The sequence below is a fragment of the Glandiceps talaboti genome, chromosome 2, assembly GCF_964340395.1.
Source record: "Glandiceps talaboti chromosome 2, keGlaTala1.1, whole genome shotgun sequence".
Lineage (NCBI taxonomy): Eukaryota > Metazoa > Hemichordata > Enteropneusta > Spengelidae > Glandiceps > Glandiceps talaboti.
In genome coordinates, this window is record NC_135550.1 from 6,756,666 (window position 1) to 6,781,451 (window position 24,786).

The 24,786-nt window shown below is 36.8% G+C and overlaps 3 protein-coding genes across 3 annotated transcripts in view; all 3 read left to right on the forward strand.

Moving 5' to 3' along the window:
- The first annotated feature begins 885 nt into the window (after positions 1-885).
- Positions 886-10,740, forward strand: LOC144453720 (uncharacterized). Its single transcript, XM_078145053.1, has 5 exons — positions 886-1,447; positions 5,320-5,423; positions 7,311-7,516; positions 9,229-9,364; positions 10,333-10,740. The coding sequence occupies exons 1-5, from the start codon at positions 886-888 to the stop codon at positions 10,738-10,740; spliced, it is 1,416 nt and encodes a 471-aa protein (XP_078001179.1).
- Positions 10,741-14,538: 3,798 nt separating this feature from the next.
- On the forward strand, positions 14,539-19,553 carry LOC144453490 (ATP synthase subunit s, mitochondrial-like). The gene is made up of 4 exons (XM_078144800.1): positions 14,539-14,817; positions 16,402-16,610; positions 17,027-17,189; positions 18,834-19,553. The coding sequence occupies exons 1-4, from the start codon at positions 14,597-14,599 to the stop codon at positions 19,018-19,020; spliced, it is 780 nt and encodes a 259-aa protein (XP_078000926.1). The 5' UTR covers positions 14,539-14,596; the 3' UTR covers positions 19,021-19,553.
- A 5,012-nt stretch (positions 19,554-24,565) lies between these two features.
- Positions 24,566-24,786, forward strand: part of LOC144453643 (ubiquitin carboxyl-terminal hydrolase 34-like) — a 63,234-nt gene continuing 63,013 nt past the window's right edge. Inside the window, exon 1 of the mRNA XM_078144970.1 lies at positions 24,566-24,759. Within this exon, the coding sequence (XP_078001096.1) occupies positions 24,711-24,759 (49 nt within the window). The 5' untranslated portion in view covers positions 24,566-24,710. The remainder of the gene's footprint in view (positions 24,760-24,786) is intronic.

Genomic DNA, 24,786 nt, shown 5'->3' on the forward strand with positions numbered 1-24,786 from the left:
GTTTAAAATTAAATTGTTTTTATGTTAATTTTCGTTGCATATACATGTGGATATATCTACTGATAATTACTTTCAAATTGTAGTTTATATCTGCTATATTTTGTCTTTGTTGATATAGTTTTCTTTGTTGTTTCCATATTTGTTCATTTGTTTTCATATTTCTATGTTTGTATAACCAATTAATCTTTGGAACCTTGTTGGTATGTGCTGATAGTCAAGTCTCTAGTTTTAAAATTGTCATTTTTTTCCCAACATAAATAGTCTTTGAAAGGACATATATCAAGATAGAGTTACGAATTTGTTACACGTTGTTCACAGGGTTAGGGAGTCTTCAGTAATTCCAATGAGGGCCGGGGGATGGTGGGTGGGGGGCGGGTGTCACATTTTACGAATCGGTTCCAGATTGAGAGAGAACATATTTTAGAAAATAGAATTAGGGGAGAAACACATTTTACTTTGACTCATTGTATTATCTAACTTTGCATTATTTTGTGATTTTGGCATCCCGTCCGAGCGGCTGCCTCCGATTCCACATCCCACCACTCCCACCAATTTAATATCAGAACCATCTGTGTTTAGAGAAAACGCAGAGAACGAATAGGATGAGTGACATGTTCATATGACTTTTGACCTTATGCAAATGAAATAACTTGTCCTAAGCTTGGTCCTACGACGACGTGTACGTGATGCGTGGTAGACACGTCGTCTGATTTATTCTATACAAATCTGTACATTTTCCACGCTGATAAAGATCACATATCTTTTATAAAAGATACAAAATATGGTGCAAATTAGGCAAGACAAAATAAGTAAATAAAAGCAGAACCGTAGTGAGTAATAGCGTACTACTAATGTTCCACTACGTATACCTCTGACGCCACGAGAATGGCGGCGGAAACTGCATTTCGTGGGAAAAAACGGCAAAGGGATGAAGCTAGTGAAAGTATGAGTAGTTCCCACTCATCTCCACAGTACAAATACAAATTACGGCAAACTACGTCACCAGGCTGCATCTTCGGTGGGATTAAGTCTTGTAACACAAGTAGCGCTGGCAGTGCTAGTAGTACTAGTAGTGGCACTGATGGTAGTTCGTTCTCATCTCCACAGTACAACTTACAGCAAACTACGTCACCAGGCTGCATTTTCGGTGGGAGTAAGTTTTTTAACGCAAGTAGTACTGACAGTTGGTCATCCTCGACAAGTTGTCATGGACCCTCGACAAGTACATGGGAACCAGCACATTACAAACGATTGAATTTCAATGTCATTAACACTTACTCTCTATTTGGTGATGCGCCATTATCTGATGATGAGTTCGACTTTAAAAACGTGATACAGCAACCCCTGATGAAGTTCCTATTCAAGCCCGTCGGTCATTGTACAAAAATTGCAGCCCCAAATATTGTGGATGACGTTTTTTTAGAGACCATACAGAAAGAGTTGTCAGGTAATATTTTGTGATGATACATCTGAGAACACAGGGCACTCATATGCAGGCTTAGTTCAATGTTTTCAAAAACAAATAAACAAACAACAAACAAAACTATAAATAAATGAATAAAAACTGACAAGCATCAACAAGAGAGTAGTAACAAATTATTATCAACAACAAGAATTGCTATATGTTTTCCTATGAGAAATGGCCACAATTGTACATACCCAACACGGGATGTACAATGGACTGATCCCTACCAAATGAGAGTAAATTTTCAAGTTGTGAAATTATTGGCAATTTGAATTCTGATCAGTAAAAATCCGTCTTTCTAGAACGAACCTCAGACCATATTGGTCAGAGTTGAGATTAATAGCCCTGGGCATTCACACCTAATACAATAAGCATTTCTAGTCTGTTTCTTCTCTTTATAGTGGTCTCAGGTTTCTTAGGGGTCTGAGTTAGAACTCACATATTTGCCAGGTGCAATTGATGTCATAGTCAATAGGAAGGCAGCAATTCTGACGTTTTCAAAGCCTTCACCATCTTGCCTTGAAAAATCTTGTTAGGTGTTCATAACTCCCAGGCACTCAATTTAATTTGACCATTCACATAACCTGATTTGATCACTATGGCTGTGGCTGTTTGTCGTACAAGGTTGGGAATACTGTCACTAATCAAAACATAGGAACCCGGAGGTACACACAGTTACTAAACATGACACACTAAAGATGGAAAGAAATGCATTAGAAATCGGAGGAAAAATTCATGCGAGGCCAAAAACATAAAACATGCTAGATATTTGGCTCACAGACACAAATGACCAAATTCTCATTAACAGTTGCCAACACATGAGAGGAATCGGCGCAAGGAAATTGCCACGAGTGCAATTTTGCTCAGCTGATTTTCTCTAATGTGACAATAACGTGCCATATGATCTGTGCACATGTGCTTTTCTTTATTGATATTACCAATTAGTGTAACTTGTTGCGTCATCAAAGTTGCTACTGAGTGTTACTTGTGATATTTCTGACTCCATGGTATTCTTACAACTATTGCAATGTTCATGCATTCAACCTGTGCAAGACAAGGTAAAACAGTTACTATAATGGAGCTAGTTGAAATGATGTCACTAAGGACAAAAAAAAAGAAAAGAATTGTTTCTGGTCAGCATTCGCAGTACTTAAATAATACCTTCACGTCGGTCTTTTTTTTCATGTTTGTCCAGTCCATGCAGTCTGCAGATCCTGTGGGGGTGGGGGGTGGGGGCACAAAAATAACCCTCCATACTTCAGTTAAGACAACTGCAGAGCCAACCAAGAACAAGCAAATGACATCTGCCCAACATACACACTTGCTCTGAAGTACTAAATAAAAAGAACAGTGACTGCCATAAATAGTACATTGAGTGACAGGTTTGGTAAGAATAAAAACAAAAAAATCACATCTAAATTAATAGTTGCCTTCCCATGCTGCCAAGAAGAGGGGTGTTTCCCCCTTTAAAGAAACCAAATCAATAATGTAAGAAAGCTATATACGACAACAACAACAAATTGTATGTCTCACGTTGACCTCATCTGACATTTCAGTTGAAATATGACAGTGAAGCATATATATAGTCATGCACAAATTAATGTTAATCCTGTGAAAATACAAAGTTTTTTTTATGATGAAATTTCTCAATCTACACAAAGCAATTAAAATTAACCAATTTTTCAATCTGATGCCGGGTGACTGCCATATACATGCATTTTATATCAAATATTTCAGACACATGTTGGAGAAAACCATTACTATTGACCTCTTCATCTTGTATATCCTTGTTGGCACCCATGTTCAGTAAGGTGGTTGTGGCAGTCCAAAACACAATGACCCCACCCACAATTCTCAAAACAGCATGACCCCCCCCCCCCTGCCAATTTCAAAAACAGGGTGACCCCCCTACAAATCCCCCCCCCCCCCCAGGCCAAAGAAACTAACCGGTCCCTAAAAAGGTTAGGGGCTTCACATCTCTTTAAATAATTACCTCAGTATTGTAAGGGTAAGGATCCAAGACTTATAAAGCTCCTACCTTCCCATTTATCGCTACAGCTGTTCAAATTGTGATGGTAGACAGCTTACCTGTAACACTTTGTATGCATCTGCTCCCACAGCAGCATGTACAGCGGTGTTCGTCCAGTGAAATCTTTAGCATTGGTATCAGCACCACCATCTAGTGAAGTTTTAGCATCATCTACACTGGCATATCTGGCTGCCAAATGCACCCTGGAAGTTTCGTCACGGTCTTCAGTTGATGATTTACCTGACATGTATTCAATCAATCAATCAATCAATAAATAAAATTATAGAACGCCTATATCCAATACAAAGTACTGTTCAGAGGCACTGAACAATTAATTATTGAAAACTTGTATTGATATGTACTTTCAAACAGAATGAGTAAATATAACAATTATGTAAATATCTATATCCATTTATGTGTATATATTTATATAAGAATGAACAACAGAATTGGAATGAACATGCTTAAAATATGACAATATAACACACAGACATCACAATGAAATCGTCCATGCATTGACGATTAAAATGATAAATTACAAGTTGAAAAACATAAAAATATAACAAATGGATAACACAATGGGAAGGACCGTGAACAGACGATTCAAATGATCAAACCTCTCTCGTGTGCCTCTTCCTTTCTTTCTTGAAATTGAAATTGAAATTTTGAAATTGAAATTTATTCCCCACAAGAAATAAAAATACAGAAAAGAAATAAATGATAACATCCTAAAGGAAAACGATTTCAAGTTGTGGGTGAGAGACTAGAAAATAGTTTTCGGAAAACTAATCGAGTCTAGCCACTCACTTGAACATGTCTTTTCTTCATAGTATTTTCAGCATCCCTTATGTCCATCTGATGGATAGAGATGAGATGTCTTTGAAGTCTACAAACCTTGGCACGACAGCCTGATACCAGACAACTATAAACTTTATTTCTTCTTGGTAACTTGTTCATTTTCTTCCTCTTCTTCTTCTCCTTCTCCTTCTTCTTCTCCTCCGCAGCACTCTTCTCCCAGGAAAAGGGTGACTTTACTGGTCTTCTATCTCCACGTTTCTTTGTTTTTCTTTTACTTTTTCGTATTCATCTGATGATGTTGTATCTTCTATGTGTTCGTAAGCTGAGTCAGCAACACTGTCATCAAATAATGACTCACTCGAAATTTTGTATTTATGATTCTAAATAAAAATTAAAACAACATGAAACTTTTAGAGTGAGAAAAAAGTGCATGATTTTTTATGCTATCTAATTTTGACCTCTGACCTTTGAACCCAAAATGGTACATTTGACCCAGCACTTAATGACCTTTGACCTCATGACCCTCGGATGACCCAACATGGCCACATTAGGTAACATTTTGGAGTCAAATCTTTGGCCTATACTGTCACCTACTATATGTGTAGCGTGATAGGACATGTGGTCGTGAACTTTGACATACCTGACCTGACCTCAATGATGTCATGATACACTACCATGAGTGCCCTATAGGGTCATGACCTTGATTTGACCTTTGCATTGTGTCAATGGCATATACCTATGCATAGGTATGTGCCATCTAACTATGACCTTTGAACCCAAATTGGTACCTATGACCCAGCACTTAATGAACTTTGACCTCATGACCCCTACATGACCCAACATGGCCATATTAGTTAACATTTTGGACATCTAAATGTCCTGACCAGAAACAATTCTCTTTTCTTTTTTTTTGTCTAATACGTTTTGTTTTAGGGAATAATTTATTGATGCTTTTACATTGTTCACAGCAACTGAACTAGCTGAATACAAAAATATGTGACTCACATGATCTCATTTTTTTTCATAGGGAATGATCTAGTCATTTTGTATGTTAATAATTTGTGTGAAGATTTGGAATCTCATGGATTTGCAATCAAGTCTGCAAGTAAAGAACAAAATGAACAACTTCAAGTAGGTACTATTTTTTTTTCACATGAGTATACATGTACTTGCTAACCTTCATGGCTTCAAGTGCAATGTACACAATCTAGAGTCATCCATTATAGTGGTTTTACAACATGCATCCCTCCATTTACCATGTATCAGTGTATGGCTAGGGGTTAATGAGGAAAACAAGGCATGTACTTGGCACCTGTTGTAAAATGCACAAATTACTAGAGAAAACAGTGACCTGTACATGTATGTGTACTGAAATGACCTTATTTCTTTGATGAAGACTTTATTACTGTTTTGGTATCTGAAATTCAATAGTCATACTTGTGGGTGAATTTAATAAGAAATTCAATTTGATTGTAAATACAAATTGTATATAATGATATACAAAATACATGGGAAATGTGCAGAACAACCAGTGTCTGTCATCTAATCGCTAGACCCCAATGGGCATTGCCCAGAGGAGACTTATATATTGGCGTTCACCCTTACATCTCTGGCATGCACCAACTGATTTCAACCAAACCTGGCATAAAGGTAACATACTATAAGAGACATGCACATCATTTTTTTATGACTGAATCAAATATGGCCCAATGGTGGCCGTATTTGTTAATAACTTTCACAATATGCATCATAACTTTGAAGGAATAATATGTAGTGACTGCAAGTAGCTGCCCCCATATTGCCCGGTTTAAACATTTATTTGTTGCCACCAATTTCTTTTAAATGTCCCCATTCAATCACATAGAAGTAAAGTATTTGAGGGGAGAGTGTTCTATGAATACTTGTTTTTGGCACAACTGATAAGGTTCAGTAGTGCTATAGGCATGAAGCGGTGTCTGTCCGTCTGTGTATGTGTGGATGACTTAAACTCAAAAACCACAATACTGATTGCCTTGATATTTGGTGGGGACATTACTTTTGGTGTCTAGTTGGGAAATTGTTCAAAGCAAAATGAGCACCTCACAGGTGTGTGATTTGAGTAAAAAAAGTCATTCTCAGTCAAAAAACTTAAACTCAAAATCTACTGGACAGATTGGTCTGAAATTTAGTGGGAACGTTCTTAGGGGTATGTAGATTAAAATTTGTTCATGACATGATTCCATCAATATTATGCAAATTTGTGCCATTTTGGTCAAAAATCTTTAATTCCAAAACTACTAAACAGATTGGGCTGAAAGTTAATGGTGATGCTTTTGAGCGTGCATAGATGAAGAAATATTAAGTATATAATGATCTCATCAGTGATATGCAAATTAGGTGTAAAATGTGAATTTTGGTCAAAAACTTATATCTCAAAAAGTACATGGTCAGACTGGAATTTGGTGAGATGTTTCTAGAAGTGTTATACTGCTGATTTTGACACAATTGGCCCTAGCAACCATGACCACATCCTTAGCAACAATCAAATGCCACTATATCTTGCTAAAATGACATCATTTGGTAGGCAAGTAAACATTCAAAAAATGTATGCAAATATCCCTAGCAACCATGACCACGCCCATAGCAACAGCCAAGCGATTGTGTATTTCACAAAGATAATGGATTCATAAACAAGTGAACAAACATCCAAACAGTGTATGCAAATATGCCTAGCAAAAAGACCATACCCATAGCAACAGCCAAATGATGATGTATATCACAAAGATAACATCAGGGATTCATAGACAAGTGAACAAACATTCAAAAAATGTATGCAGTTATGTGTAGCAACATGACCTCGTCCATAGCAACAGCCAAATGATCACATATATTGCAAAGATAACAACAGGGCTGGATAGGCAACCAGATAATCATTCAGCAAATGAACGAATATACCTAGCATGGATCAGCATGTGGATAAACATTTTTAAAACTGTACAGTTGTGCTACAACACCATTGGTGCTTTTTTTCTCACACAGGCCTACATACATGGTTTATCCATTGGTGAAGAACTACTACCACCGACCATTATTGAGCACATTAAGAACCAGATTTGTCAAATACATGAAGTCTGTGCAGAGAATGCCGTAGAGATCGAAATAGATGAAATTATAAAACAAGTGCTTTATCTTATCATAATGAAAGAAGAAAATTTGAATGCCGAATTCTCGGAATACCATGTTTTGTAAGATATTTTTAGTTAAATAGAAGTGTATAACAGACAATCTCACTATGTTGCACAAGCTGAATTACCCACTCCCCCAATCTGATTAAAATCCGATGTAGATGTCGGCTAATCGTGCATTGCTATCTTACCATCGTTATTTAGCTTGAATTGACCTTCGTAGTAGATGTTTACATTTTTAGCCTGATCGTAGAGGAGGCGATCAGGCTAAAAACGTAAACATCTACTATGGAGGTCAATTCAAGCTAAATAACGATGGTAAGATAGCAATGCACGATTAGCCGACATCTATATCGGATTTTAATCAGATTGCCACTCCCCTAAATGAACATTCACAAGTGTGAAATTAACATGTTTATAATTAATGATAATGAAAATGGAAGTGGTCACATCAGTATGATGTAAAAATATGATGGTACACACATTAAAATACTACCGGAAACCAAGCAATGTATGTCACACAGTGTTTTTCTCAAGGGCAGTAACTATGTACATATCCAAGTTGTCCTGTTATTTTACCGGGGCTCCCCACCGAAATAATGGTGTAGCTAGTGCATTGGAAACAATGGCAGTTCTACCATATTCTCCCTTTCTGTTACTGAGGTTCATCGACCTTAGCAAAAACACTGTCACATTACAAATAAAAACTTATTAACATCCACAGTAGTGAATATAGAACCTGTTATCATTGAAGGTGTGAAAGTTTTCAAGTTTGGCTAGGAGTGTGAAAATGAAATTCAGCAACCCCATCCCCCTACATGAACAAAAGTTTATTAATTGAGCTTGTGTGACTTCGTGCGATTGTCCCTAACTATTCCATCATTTTGATAAACAACTCTTCTAATTCTATGCAGTTTTCATTGATCAAAGTTCATTCTTATCATAACTGAACTCTGAGGTTATTTTATAGGTACTCTATCCTGATTAATGCTTGTAGTGTACATGTACAATCGTATACTCACTTATATCCCCATGGTGATCTAGGTATACTTACTATCAGTATCACCCATTTATATATTCTACAATAGTTTTAGTTTATGTGTCTTTTATTTAGCTGAAGACTGGCTTTCTGTAGTCATATGTCATCAGCTAAGAGGTACATGTATGTAATGGTATCTAAAAAGGGTATCTGCAGCTTGGATGTGTGACTCACACAAACTCAAAACTGATATTGGTGGTCCGGTCATAATACCTGTCTCCGCCCAGTCAGACAACGTAACTGCAACCTATCGAACTTGATTGATTGAACTCCACGTAGCCTCACGAAGTACATGATACGAGCAAAGTATAAATCTACATGTTACAGATATAGACCATCTCTTTCCATGGGACCCATCTATCATAACATCCACATGTGCATTGTTGTAATTCTTCCTTGCAAGTATTTTATATTACATGGCAAAATTTAGTCTATTGCTCTCCATCACTGAGTCTCAAGATGTCTCTTTACAAAGATGCAAACTTTCTGATTGATTGTTACACATCACCACACATGCGTGTTGTGGGTGTCCATATATGTATAGTGTACTACCCCAGGTGTACTACGGATTCATGTACAGTAGTGATGATCGTATTACTTCTGCAAGAGCTAATAATTCATTGCACAGAATGGAATATAATCAGCAGTCACGCAAAACCTCAGATTGTAATTGTAAATATATGCCATTTATATGTTGTTTATGAGAGCATTTTTACTATCAATTTCTTTCTAGGTTACGTGATGCTACAAGGTTCTATTTTGATATCTGTGGGGTGCAGGTGAAATCTGAGACAAATGTTCTCTTGGCATACAGTATGCATTTCTCCATTAATGCCATTTTGAACGGACTCCCACTCGTATTAAGTGAGGTATGTACATGTACACATGTACATGTAGTTTGTTGCTTCCTTCTACGTTTCAACTCTGATGAATTATGTGACTGTTATCACAATACCATTTAATGGCTATGATTTTGATACAATGGTAGTTTAGCATTCAATATCCATAGAATGGGATATGTTTTACAAAATAACATTAATATTGACATTCAGTCTAGTAACACTACAAGAAGATATGAGCTAGCTGCTTAAGACATGTTGTGCACTGTCTTAGACAAATGATGATCCCATTGGCGATATGCAAATTAGGTCCAAAAAATCTCAATTTATGTCAAAAACTTGTACCTTCAAAACTACATGGTGGAATGGGCTGAAACTTGATGGTGGTGTTTCTGGAGGGTATTGTTCAAAGCATTTGTCAAAACGTCCTAACAACCATGACCACACCCTTAGCAACATTGAAATGGTTATGCATTTTACACAGATAACAACAGGGAATAGAGATTTTTAAAATGTATGCAAATATGCCTAGCAACAAGACCTGGCATGCTCATAGTACCAGCCAAATGGTGGTGTATATTTAAAAGATAACAACAGGAAAAGATAAGGCAAGCTTCCAAAATGTAAGCAAATATGCCTAGTAACAAATACCACGCCCATAGCAAGATACAGTTGTGCTACAACACTGTTGGTGCTATTATGTGATACTGTGGTCTTTCATTATATCAATACATGTAGTTACAACAACACTGTTCTTCACTGCTTGTGTTGATACCTGAAGGGTGACTTTCATAGTCTAGTTGCAATGTATTGGGCTAAAACTAAGCTATTTTGTGGATAAGCAGTGTGACTCAATTGGTCAATCAATATCTACTAGACTGGTAGTAGTAGTTAGTGAATTCATGGAGATTAATCTTGAAACTGAAATAGTCGATAAGTACCATCATGTAAATTTGTAACTGGTTCTCTTATTATTACATGTATTTTATTTTATGTAGAACAAAGGCAGCATACATGAAAAAGGGAAAGCCACCAAATCGACTGCAAGACATAGCCACAAGTCAACACCAGCTGTGGCACATCAAAAAATATCACAGGTTATCGGGCAGTGCCTCAGTGTCGCAGATAAATCTCCATTTGAAACTGATGATTTCAAGATCGTGTACCATGTTTCCCTTATGGGCACATCTCATGTTGTTGTCACCCGTACACATGTTGCAAAGACTACTCTTAGAGTAATTAAAGATGGCTGTGGAGTTCCAAACCAACAGGAGCTGGATCTTTCATATACATTCACAATGAGCTTTGAGATTAACAATAGCCCAATGTTATGTTTTAAAATGTTATATCTATCATTTTCATATCTGTTCAAACTTTCTCAGAAAAAAATACAAGACATGTCATAAAGTAGGACACACTTTAAATTGCTCTTTAGGCCAGAAAAAAAAAAAAGTGTTCCTGACCTACCCATACTTTTGGCATTTCATTTCATTTTTTTAGCACAACTGAACTGAGGTTCAGTAGTGCTATAGGGATCGCCCGGCGTCTGTCTGTCTGTCTGTCTGTCTGTCTGTGTGTGTGTGTATGTGTGTAAACAACTTAAACTCAAAAACTGCTGAACCGATTGCCATGATATTTGGTGGGTCCATTACCTTGGGTGTCTAGTTGGGAAAGTGTTCAAATCAAAATGATCGCATCACAGATGTGTGATTTGGGTCAAAAAATGTGATTTTTGGTCAAAAAACTTAAACTCAGAAACTACTGGGCAGATTTTTGCGAAATTTGGTGGGAACATTCTTAAGGGGATGTAAAGTAAGATTTGTCCATGACGGGATGATTCCATCAGTGATATGCAATTTAGGGCTAAAAATGTGTCTTTTTGGTTAAAAATCTATAATTCCAAAACTACTGAGCAGATTGGGCTGAAATTTAATGGGAATGTATCTAGGGATGTATGGACAAAGAAATATTAAGCATACCATGATTCCATGAGTGATATGCAAATTAGGTGTAAAAATGTTCATTTTTGGTCAAAAACTTATATCTCAAAAAGTACTTGGTCACCGAGTCTGAAACTTGGTGAGATGTTTCTGCATGTTATTCTTCAAAACATTTTGACAAAATTGGCCCTAGGAACCATGACCACGCCCTTAGCAACAACCCAATGGCAGTATATTTTGGTCAAATAACAACATCATATGGTAGGCAAATGAATAAACATTCAAAAAATGTATGCAAATACCGTAGCAACCATGACCACGCCCATAGCAACAGCCAAACGGTCGTGTATTTCACAAAGATAACAGGGATTAATAGACAATTGAATAAACGTTCAAAAACTGTATGTAAATTTGCCTAGCAACAAGACCACGCCCATAGCAACAGCCAAATAATCATGTATATTGCAAAGATAACAGGAATAGAAAGTCAAATGAATAAACATTCAAAAAATGTATGCAAATGTGCCTAGCAACAAGACCACGCCCATAGCAACAGCCAAATGATCACATATATTGCAAAGATAACAAAGGGGATTAATAGACAATTGAATAAACATTCAAAAAAATGTATGTAAATATGCCTAGCAACAAGACCACGCCCATAGCAACAGCCAAATAATCACATATATTGCAAAGATAACAGGAATAGAAGACAAATGAATAAACATTCAAAAAATGTATGCAAGTGTGCCTAGCAACAAGACCACGCCCATAGCAACAGCCAAATGATCACATATATTGTGAAGATAACAATGGAGATTAATAGACAATTGAATAAACATTCAAAAAATGTATGTAAATATGCCTAGCAACAAGACCACATCCATAGCAACAGCCAAATGATAGCATATATCGTAAAGATAGCAACATGGTTGGATAGGCAACTGGATAGTCATTCACCAAATGAACACTTATTGTTCGCATGTTAGCATTTTTAAAAACTGTACAGTTGTGCTACAACGCCATTGGCGGTATTTTTTTTTGGTAATGGGCAGGCTTCACATGTCAGTAAAATGGCTGTAGAGTATTAATAGTACTATGCACACTTTGTTTCAAAAATATTTAAGGGGGATTTCTTTATCTTTTCTGAATAAAACATGTGACCACATACATTTGAGTCAGTTCCAAATTATATATCTTATACAGTGGTTTACTTGGCTCTGATGATGCATACAAGAGTGAATTGAGATTAAACTAAGTTATTGCATATCCAACATGCGCTAATGGCATGAGCAAAACTTACAACAATGGGAAGTGAGCTGAGAAGTCAAAACTCTGATAGTCTGAAAGGGGGACTTGAAATGTTTTGCTCTTTAATTTGTGATCTTTTGGAAGCAAATTGAATTTCAGAAGAAGTCATTTACCAAGTGCACATCTGCAAAATATCTTTCAGCTTTGACACAATAAAAAAACCTGATAGCAACGTTATTGGTTGCACACTGAAACACCCCCCCCCCCCCTCTCTCTCTCTCTCTCTCTCTCTCTCTCTCTCTCTCTCTCTCTCTCTCTCTCTCTCTCTCTCTCTCTCTCTCTCTCTCTCTCTCTCTCTCTCTCTCTCTCTCTCTCTCTCTCTCTCTCTCTCTCTCTCTCTCTCTCTCTCTCTCTCTCTCTCTCTCTCTCTCTCTCTCTCTCTCTCTTGTGTATTATGTACACATGATGGTACATCAACTATGCATCTTTTCTTTACAAAACATTACAAATCGCTGTTCATAATTCTGTTCAAGTCAAACAAGATAATTTGATGGGAACATTCATGCAGACATTTCATTAGCACAACTGAAGTTGTGTGTGTGTGTGTGTAAACAACTTAAATTCAAAAACCATTGGACCGATTGCCATATTTGGTGGGTATGTTACCTTGGGTGTCTAGTTGGGAAATTGTTCAAATCAAAATGATGTTACCATCAATGTGTGATTTGGGTAAAAAAAAATTGATTTTTGGTCAAAAAACATAAACTCCCAAACTACTCTGAGCACACACACACAAACAAACACACATAAAACCTTCAATTATGTAAGGTAAATATATATACATTGTATATAATTGTTCTAACCTTCAATTTTGTCACTATCTGTACGTAACTAGAGTTCCATGAACATCTTCCTTGCCTTATAATGAAAACTTTGTCTTTGACAAGATGTTCAATGTAATGATAATAGCATGCTTGGGAAGCAAATAGTTCTAATGATAGAATGTTGAATAGACATTTGAAGTATTGAGGAACTATTTCATGACATTGCTGACTTGGTTGTCTAATAGTCACTTTATGGTACAGTCTCGTCAAATTGTAATTTAAAAATAATGGGTAATAGCACATGGTGACTTGTTGCTGGGGATTATATACTTATAAAATGGATTGTAAAATGAATTACCTCATTAATCTGTTGTGTGATGTAAGGGTATTGATTTCTCAACCTTATAGTAGTAAAATGTTGTCCACCTAATGTTGACACTGAGCTATTCCACAGCTGACTTTTTGGCTATATATATATCTTTAGATCTGTGTGTGTGTGTGTGTGTGTGTGTGTGTAAAACGCATGGCTGTAGAGTTGTGTAAAAATTCAGTCAGGTATTATAGCAGACTGTTCTCTCAACCCTGAGTGGTCTGGTCTGTTTCCATCTCATGGACGAGAGGCTTTCAGTTTACATCTGGTATTTTATGTGTGCTTCTGAGCATTTATTTCAATTTAATTTAAGGTAATTAACTTATCAATTATTGATTTAAAAGCTTAAAAGAATGTCTATAATACTAAAGCTAATCATTGTCATGTGTCCGCCCAAATCACTTTAGTTCGGAAAGAATATAATATAATGTAATCCCAAAAAACGGCAGATCAGATTCAAGCCAGGCAAACTTACTACTATTAAAGTTGCAAAATTGGGTCAAATGATGATTTTCTCTTTAAAAAAAAGAAAATGTCATGGGCATTGTTTTGCCCATTCATCCATATCCATCAATTATTTTCCCATATCTCGATTCAGATGGTATATTTGGCTTTTGTTCCAAGTTGCATGTCAATCGGCTCATTTTAGCAGTTGCTTCTGAACCTGCCACTTCTGAGCTGAGGGCGACGACAGTAGGGAGCCCTCCACGACACTCTCGGGTTTGGAAGCTACTGAACCTCAATTAAATTTATTGGCTAGGGGGTATTGACTGAATATTTGTCATACTGAGGGGTTGTAAACAAAATGGCTGGTCAAGACACTTGCAGGCAATGCACGATCTAATGTTTCACAAATTCTGCCTTTGTTTTATCCCCCATGATGAGTGTGTTACAAAAGAACATCCGTATGATAGGTAGCTTGTGGAATAGTATCAGGATCCAATGGCAACACCGCGGAGTTCACAGAAGTTTAGCAACTTTGACATCGTACATAAGTCCATCACGAATCCTAAATCAAGTTAGCCACATCCGTAGTCCATATTATTATTACAGACAAGACAGATATCTATTTGGTATGTTGAATGCAATATTTAATAGGTGAGTTCACATCAGATGAAATAACTCTGGAGAAGCAATTTCTAGATGCAGAAATTACACTATAGTAAGGCGGATAGTGACATAATCGTTCAAATTGTGATACATATACAATTACAAGCATGGAAATTGGTATGTACACTCTTGTAGTCAGTATAATTACTCCAAGGTACACTCCACAGGCACTTGTTTCCCCGAGATATGTATCAGAATGTTTCTCTCAGAATACAATAAAATATCAATAATATAGGCGTGTTCAGCCAATTGTATTCATTTTGACAACTTGCAGATTCAAATATATATATATATATTTCTATGCCAAGAACTCATGAAAAGGACAGTATATCTGTATATGCACTGCCTTCAAATATACGATTTGTCGAACACTGGCGAATGCAATGTTGATGCAAGAGTCTGAAATTTTCTAGTTCATTTCAAATGTCTTTTTGAGATTTGAAACAACAAGGACTATTATTATTGACTTTATTTAATATCAAATTATTGAACGTACACGATGTCAAGATTTGTCTATGAATACCTATTTGTAGTAGAATGTGTGAAAAGTAGTTAACATGATGCTGTGGTTTCAGAAACATTAGCAAGATAAAGATATCCATACAAAAGATAATGATTCCATTCTGACAATGCGGTTAGTTCATCATGAATCATACATGGATTAGAATAGTTAAATTTGACTGAGCATAGACCCTACACGAAAAATGGACTGAGTAACAACCTATACTTTATTTACTTTACTTTACTTTACTTTACTTTTCAACTTTCTGTGCAAGACTGTGCATGGAAAAGTTCTTCTTTGGAATAACAATATATTTCATGAATTTAATAGGATAGACTTAATACTTCTGTAATTAAATTTCTGTCTAACATTTACAAGTCTCTGGTAGAAAGGGAAAGGAAACGAATTTGCTAATTGTTGGTTTCTGATGACGGGTGTAAAATTGTTTTCTAAGTTTTTTGAGAGCCTAAGTTACTTAAAAACTGTTGTTGAAAGGAATACTGCAATCAACACAAAAATTATATAAATTAAGATTTTCCTTACATTCCCATAGCCACAATCATTGCACCTACAATGCAGTAACAAACAAACAGTTGAAAGCGTAATTGTTGATCAGATTTTTGCATCCTTTAAAACTGTCTAATGTTTTGCCACTGTGGCACGCTCACTCTAGATAGGTCACAGTCACTTCTGTTTTATGGTTATAAGTACTTTCACTAAACTGCATGTTGCTGCATGCGCTATCATGAACGCAATTGATTACAACAGCAAAACGGAAGTGGCTGTGACCTATCTAAAGTGAGCATTCCACCCACGGCAAAACATTTAAATAGCACTATTCACCATTTATGCATTAAAAAAAGATGCATTCACCATTAATGCATCAAAATATCAGCAATTCACCATTCACATGTAAGGTATATACTCCGCTGACATTACTCTCATCAATATTGCACCCAAATTAGTCCCATACGGATCTAGAGAGGGAGACTTTGTCTAAAATTGATTTAGTTTTGTTTTGCAGTACTCTGTGTATAGTTATTAGACATGCCTGTTTTGTCATGTTGTAGAGTTGACTATGGTCGTATAAGTGAAGCAGGGCCAGACAGGGCTGCAGCAGAATGGTTATTGCGATGTGGAGCACATGTTAAGTTTGTAGATTATGGTAGATGGAATACCGATTACAATGCACTGCCAGTTGGACCACCAAGAAAGTACAAAATAGAAGCTGTTGATGCATCTGATTCTTCTATTATGCATATAGGATTCCCACATTTCAGTAAGTGTTCAAATTCTATATATTGGATTTCCAATATTTCAAAACATATTTGTGCAAAGTGGATTTCATTACTTCTGTAAAAAATTTTGATACTACCGTTATGTATATATCAGACTTCCTCATTTGCGTAAATTTTGTAGTACTGCCATATGGATATTGGATTAAACAATTATTGTAAGTATTACTGTACTATTGTCAATAAATTAAAATACATTTTTATGCTTGGGGATGTTCAAATATATGGGAATTAGCAGCTTCAATATTAATTGTAAATGATTTACACAATACATCAATGAAGTACATTTGTACTTACTTGTTTTGTTGTATTTTAGCAGACATATTAAAGTTAGCAGAAGCTGTCTACTAACCGTAAGAATCTACATGATACTAAATACTTTCTTACCTTCCTGTTTCAGAGGACCTAAAACATCTTCGTTCTTTGAAACTGCATCACTGTACATACCTAACAGATGAGTGTCTCCAGGCATTACATTATCTTCAAGACACATTGGAAGATTTACAAGTCACAAGTTGTGGAAATATCAGTGACAAGGGACTGATATCACTCCATCAGTTAAAGTAAGGCATTACCAGTAACTACTTGTGATACGCAGTCCTAAGTTTTGACACAGTACAGTATCAGATTGACTTTCATGGGAAGTTACAAATATTTGTAAATATTTATATAATATTTGTACTGTATGATAGCACAGTAGACCATGAGATATGTTGTACCGCTCTGCCCTCACCGGCCTCCTCTCTCCCAACTATATCAATCTGATGAACTGTAATTTAGTCCCCACCCTGAAGTAGTGATTAGAAGGTCATACGGAGGTCATCCTGGTCACGTCTTTAAAGTGTAGTAAGGCATATTAGAAAGCAGGTAGACTGTGAGGTAGAGAATAGGTAACAGTGGATTTAACCACCTCTCTCTCACTGTGTGTGACTACTCAAGGTAGACTGTGAGGTAGAGAATAGCTAACATAGAATAGAATATTTAGTCATTCTACTTACTTTGGTTGGAACTTTACCTCCTGGTGGTCTCTATGATCTAAAATCACCAAGGGCCTGATCACACAATGAATTGGGAAGATTTATTTGCATGATTCATAACAATTTTATATTCTATTTCATACTTACTGATTATTAGTGACAGTGATTGAACATGAGGAGAGTATTCATCACCAGCTTTAGTTTACTTCTTGTAATTCTACCTGATTTCTAATGTGCCTCACTATATGACCAGAATTCAGACTAAAGTGAGAATGGCATGCATAAATACCTAGTTCTGGACTGCTGGAAATTAAAAGGAAAACCGTCTAGTCCCCCAAACACCTTCAAAGTACAACTGTGTTTATATAAGTTGTGCTATCAATCATTCTTGTTATATTATGTGCTTTGGGATGATCACTGCGGGAAATACAAGCATGTTTTGTTGACTTCATCACACACTGTAGGTTTGCTTTCAGATGAGCTAGCCAGCAGGATGAGCAATGTATAGTAAATATATTTAATAATGTGAATTGGTAATTTAGCGAGTTGGACGAGAATGTGACGTCACTCCGTGATCTACTCCTGTGTGCAGATTTCAAGTTCACAGGGGTCATTTAAACTGTGCCTGTGCAGTTAATCTTTTTTTATACTGCCAGTATGGCGTGGTATTGAGCTGATAATGGCCAGTGAAGTATTACAATAGCCATATGGATTAAAATTGACTATTTATCTGTGAACTCTAATAGATAAAAACAACTCTACTATGTTTCTCTACTTTTGAATACAATGTGACATATATCAGGTCCTTGTTTGTAACTCAATAAATTGCAAAACATTGAATTAATGTGTAAAATTTTTGTTTTGTAGGTATGTACACTAACAAACATTTTTGTACATTTTTTAGTTTTTTTTGCAATTTATTGAGTTACAAACACAGATTGGTGAACGCTCCACATTTTTTTTCAAGTAGAAAAATACTGTAAGGTTGTCTTGTAAACTTAGTACCCATTTCTCAGCCATATGGCCACTTTTTAATAATCTGTGTCTGGCCACAGACTCTCTGATAGAGGGCTCTGTGGTCTGAGGTATTATTAACATTCAGAGTCTGTACGAAAGGTATGTTTGCAGGAAAGTTATAACATACCAAATTTATCACTTTCAATCATGGATTTAGGACTTTTGATCATGATACACCTGATTAATACTCTTGGTTGTTTTTTTATTTTACAGAAAATTGAAAACATTATTTCTGTGTGATTTGCCTGCTGTGAAGGAGATACATCCAACCATGGAAACTCTTCGAAGTGCATTACCACATTGTGAAGTGACATACCTCTCACTAGAAGGTCTCAAAGATCTGAAGAAATTAAAAGACGTGAAAGAAATTGATCCGAATGACTTCAAAGATATAAAATAAATGATTTAGTGTGGTTTGAAACTTTGAAATTTTTGTGTCAAAGGAGAATGTTACTCGCAGGCCTGTATAGAGTAGTTGGTTCCACTCAATGCTTTCTGGAGAACAATAAAAAACTGAATATCATGAGGGTGACCCTAATTTTTTTTTATGTTTCTCATTACCCGACCAACCCAAATTTTCTCATCTGGCATCAAAATGTTAAAATATTGTTATTTTACCCTGCTCTTAATATTTTACGAAACAGTGCCCTCTCTGGCAAGAATTAGCAAGTGTCTGGACTGTCAACATCATCTACAGTCATGGTGGCAAGGATGACACTTGTTCAAGAACAGAACATTTCCTTCATGATGAAGTTATTCAAGTAGGGGGCTGAGAACATGCCAATTGTGTAGAGAAGCTGAGAAAGGGGTTGTTACCAGGAATCCAATAAAAAGAAGATAGAGAGGAGGAAAATGAGAGGCAGAGAAATATGAAGAAAATGACTTTTTTTTTTAAATCGACTGACTGACCAACCCATAGTTACCATGAAAAAGTAATGAGAAACATAAAAAAAAATAAGGTCACCCTTATGGGGGGGGGGGGGGGGGAACTGCTGGAACATAAGATAATTAGGTCTCCAGATCTAAAGCCATTACAAAGGCTCAGCATAATTGAATTATGTTGAGAAAATTACTACACTAAGCTGTTAGAAAGTGTACAAACCAGTTATTAGTCTTATGAAATAAGACAATGTAATTAGTTTAAATGTTAATAAATGAATGAATAAATAAAAAACATTTGACTTAACACTACCAAAGTATTCATAATTTTACACACATCAAGTTGATAATTTGTCAAACCTAAGGCTGGGTCAGAATTTTCGGCATGGGAGGGAGGGGACCTGGGGAGAAAATATTTCGGTCAAAAAAATTTTTGCAGCCCCCTCCCCCCTTCACACTCTCAAAAAATTTCATGCCCCCCCCCCCCCCCCCAAAAAAAAAAATAAACCCAAGAATTTTCATAGCGCCCCCCGGCCCCCCAATATTTTAATACTGGGGGTATACAGCCCCACCCCCACCCCCCAACCCCACTTCAGAGATGTACAATATGGTACACTAAATTAAACTAACAGTTCAGCATCATACGTAACAATGAGGGATTCCTTTACAAATAGATGTGAGCTTTGTGAAAAAGGTCTCACATTGGGCTGTAACCTGTACTTGGAGATACTTAGCCAGCAGGTTTTTCTTTTTCAAGGTTGAGTTTGGCCAGAAACAGAAACAGCATCCCCCATGATAGCTATTAATTATATCTACAACAATAAAATTCATACATTATGAATTGCCACATAATGTTGAAAATGAGCATTATTTACACCTTTTTAGTGAGCCAAATAAGGGAGCCATCATTATTTACGACCGGGGGGAGGAAATTGATTTTGAAAATCCACAAATTTGAGTGACCCCCCCCCCTCCCCGGGTGGCTTGAAATATTTTCGTACCCCCCTCCCCCCCTGAAACAATTTTTTTTCATACCCCCCCCCACCATTTTACAATCATAACTCATTAACTGTTGATGGCGCTACAAACATTATACAAATTGAGGTTGAGTGTTCCATTGAAACTCCACATACACATACACACACACACACACACACGTATACATATGCATACGTATGTATGTATGTACGTACGTATGTACATACATACATACATACATACATACATACATACATACATACATACATACAATATCAAATGTTTTATTTTGAATTTGAATTTCATTATAACATGATGGATGTAGCATATTTCAAGAGGAGGGGGGTAACAATGAATGTAGTTTAGTCCCAAAGTAGTTAGTAAAATTTGAAATTAGGTGGTATTAGTTGAATCAAAGTTTGAGGGAGCCAAGTGGGGGTTCCCCTCCCTTCCCCAAAGATTTTTGAAATTCAAGGACTAAAAGACCGCTTTCTGGTGCTTTTTAACATGTCAAATTTTGAGTAGCCCCCCTTTCACTCCCAAAATTTTGATTAATCCCCCCTTTAACTCCCCAGTTTTTGAATAAACCCCCCCCCACATTCCTCCGACCCCCAGGTCGTAAATAATGACGGCTCCCTAAGAGGTATTGTGGAATATGATTGAACAAGGAATAATCTTCTCTTCGTTGTGTTTTATTAAACTTATTAAAATCTAGCTAAGTCTCTCTAACATTGGTAGAAATGAAGTATTGATTGCAAAATAGCTCAGTGTATACCTTTTTATCGCGTCAACTGAAGATTCTAAGGGACCTAAATGTCCAAACACGTATGCTGTAGTGAGAATGACAATGAATCTTTCTCAATTTGCAACCATTGAGTTACTATAGGGCCTAAAAAAATAAACTGTTTGGTTCCGGTTACTTGACCCCGCCTAGTTTTTCACACCGACCCTAAATTTATTTTTATGTATTCAAGAAAAACAAATTGTGAAAACTGTGAAGTCTCGCAAGAAAAAGAGGATGCGAAGAACGACATCAACTTGAAAAGACAATATAAAACTATTCTTCGCATCTGTAAGGGGTAGACCATTCGATATCCTGGGGGGGGGGCTTGGAAGATTGGTGGAGAGTCATTATTTTTTCCCCACCTGCTTGCCTGAGAATTATTTTTTTTCTCCTTCGCCTATGCTGGCAACTTTTTTTTCTTTGCTTCTTTGAGATATCTGTATTTTTTTTACGTCAATGTTGAACACCTACATTTGTTGCCACAATTTTCTGTTTGGTTTTCGCACAGGGTAATACAGAGAGTAAAAAGATGCTGTTCTATCACACAGATTTTATTTAGAAAACTACATATTTCATACAGGTTTGATTTTCAATTAATAAATATCATTGACAGTTTTTATGCCATGGTATGATGACACACTGAAAATACAAATCGGAAATTTGATTGGTGAGCTCAGACATTCAGATTGACCGGTCAGTTTCTCCAGCTTGGGGGGATGGGGGTGTCAGTGTTTTTTTTCCATTGGGCCAACAATAAGTCACTGATCATGACCCCCGTGAATAAAGTTTCATAGCATCTGACAGTAAGCTGTAGAGGGAAGAGTTTTGAGACTGGGATATTTCCACCTCGTGTGTGTGTGTGTGTGTGTGTGTGTGTGTGTGTGTGTGTGTGTGTGTGTGTGTGTGTGTGTGTGTGTGTGTGTGTGTGTGTGTGTGTGTGTGTGTGTGAATGGGGGTGCGGGTTCTAGGTCTCCCCCTAGAAGCCCTGGAGGATTTTTACTTCTAAAGGCAATGTTTAGGCTATTCACAGACACTTTCAGACAATAATTTACAAACTTTACAAGACAGCTCTAACATGTAAAAAGCAACTACGTGAGGTTGAAACATTTAAAAAAAAAAAAAAGTTTCATAGCATCTTGACACTAAGAGGTGGAGGAAAGAACTTTGATTTGAGACTGGAACATGTCTACCTCTTACGGGGGGTTCTAGGGGGTCTCCCCCTAGAAGCCCTGGAGGTTTTTACTTCTAAAGGCAATGTTAAGGCTATTCACAGACACTTTCAGACAATAATTTGCAAGTTTTACAAGACAGCTCTAACATGTAAAAAGCAACTACATAAGGTTGAAACATTTTTGAAATAAAGTTCCATAGCATCTTGACAGTAAGAGGTGCATGGAGGAAAGAACTTTGATTTGAAACTGGAACATGTCTACCTCTTATGGGGGAGGGGGGTTCTAGGGGGTGTCCCCTAGAATCCCTGGAGGATTTTTACTCTTTAAAGCCAATTTTCAGGCTATTAACAGACACTTCCAGACAATAATTTGCAAGCTTTACAAGACAGCTCTAACAATTGTAAAAAGCAACTACACATGGTTGAAACATTTTTGAAATAAAGTTTCATAGCATCTTGACAGTAAGAGGTGGAGGGAAGAACTTTGATTTGAGGCTTGGACATGTCTACATCTTATGGGGGGTCCTAGGGGGTCTCCCCTAGAAGCTTTTCAAGTTTTTTACCAATTTTGGTGAATCTTGTTGTTGGGGTGATGAGTCCAAGGGGTTCCCCCCTGCCAGATCTGCAGTGATTTGTATCTAATATTTAGGCAATTTTTAGGTTATTCATAGCCTCTGAGATATATATTGCCAAGCATCGAAAAGCTGAAGTAAATATAACTTTTTAAATAATTTTCCATGTTATAAAAGTGGGCCTGTAACATTGGTATAGGGGCATTGATATTGCATGTATAGTAAAGTTACTGATGTGTGAGAGCACTTTAGGAGGTCATACCTAGTGTACAATAGAAACTTGAATTTGAGTTGTGGTGTTGATACATGTAGTGTCTGAAATAGGAAGTATATCATCCCTTCTGACAAATTCATACTGAAGAGACTAGAACAATTTAGATTAAGTTCTTTTATAAACTATCCAATAGTATGAAGATTACGATAACAAAACCTTCAAGTTCACTTTTGCCTCAAAGTGCAAGATAAGTGAAGCACTGATAGTGAAACAGCCAAACACTTACATGGCATGTTCTGTAACTAGTGTGGTAGCTAGGTAATACATGTATTATATGTATAATTTTATGCATAGTTATGTTTGAACCCTTACATGAAGTAATATATTTAAACCATTTATGAAAGAAACAGAGACAAGAACAAATATATATATATGTACCACAGGCTAACGAAACTGACTGGTCCCTGACATGTGTTTGAAACTGTTTGTCATGATTTGACAAGTGTCCTGGTTGGAGAGGTACGAGCAGGTTGAACAGTATACTCGAACCTGTGCACCATTTCCCTGCCAAGACATTTTTTTCCTAGCAGCAGTGGTCCATATTTTTTTTCCCATCACCCACTCATATCCGGATTTTTTTTCAAGCAAATCCACTTGGCATCTCCCCCCCCCCCCGAAATCTTCCAAGCCCCCCAGGATATCAAATGGTCCGCCCCTAATGGCTGTACATCTGATGGGAAGAACCCATAAGCTTATGGAGAGACCATAAGCTAATATGGGGAAAAACAGAAAACATATAACCACCCGTTTGTTAATTTCGCGGTGGGTGGACTTGCGCGATCACAGAAACAAGTGTAATTTTACCCCTTTCATATACAGTTGGCTAAATACGTCAATATTATCGACATTTTATTGTACTCTGAAATGTTCTGATACATATTTCGGGAAACAAGTACCTGTGCACAGGACGATCATTTGCAATGACCATGGGGTCAAAAAGTAAAATCCCCCCCGTCAAATGTTTGTGAAAGCAGCCTTAAAATTACAAGTTCGCACATTAAATTAATTTTTCTGTAACAGCAGTATATCTGGCATTTAGAAATTTTATGAGTATCAAACCTGGAATTAAATATCACGACTTGCTTATGTAACATTACTTTAATGTGATATCCCAATGTGATATCCCTTTCCATGATTGTAAAGAGCGCCCTCATTAGAAATAAAAGTAAGCAATATCCGACAACTTCCTTTTTAGGAATAGACCAATCAGATCGTGCAATCTGGTGACTCGGAATTAGCCGAACAAATGGTCAAATCGGGTTTTCAAAATGGCGGGTGTCAGAGGAGCAAAACACTTCATCATTGAGGAAACAAGCATAAGTACTGTGCCGTGACAGATGGAATAGTGAAACATTACGCACGGAGCAGACATATAAGTAATCGGTCCGTGAGGGGTTTGGTAGTGGAAAAGTTGCGACGACTGCATTCTACCATGGATATTTGTGATGCGTGTGTGGATTTTCATCGGCTGCTTCAGTCATGTGAGTATGGTACACTGTCGTCCATCG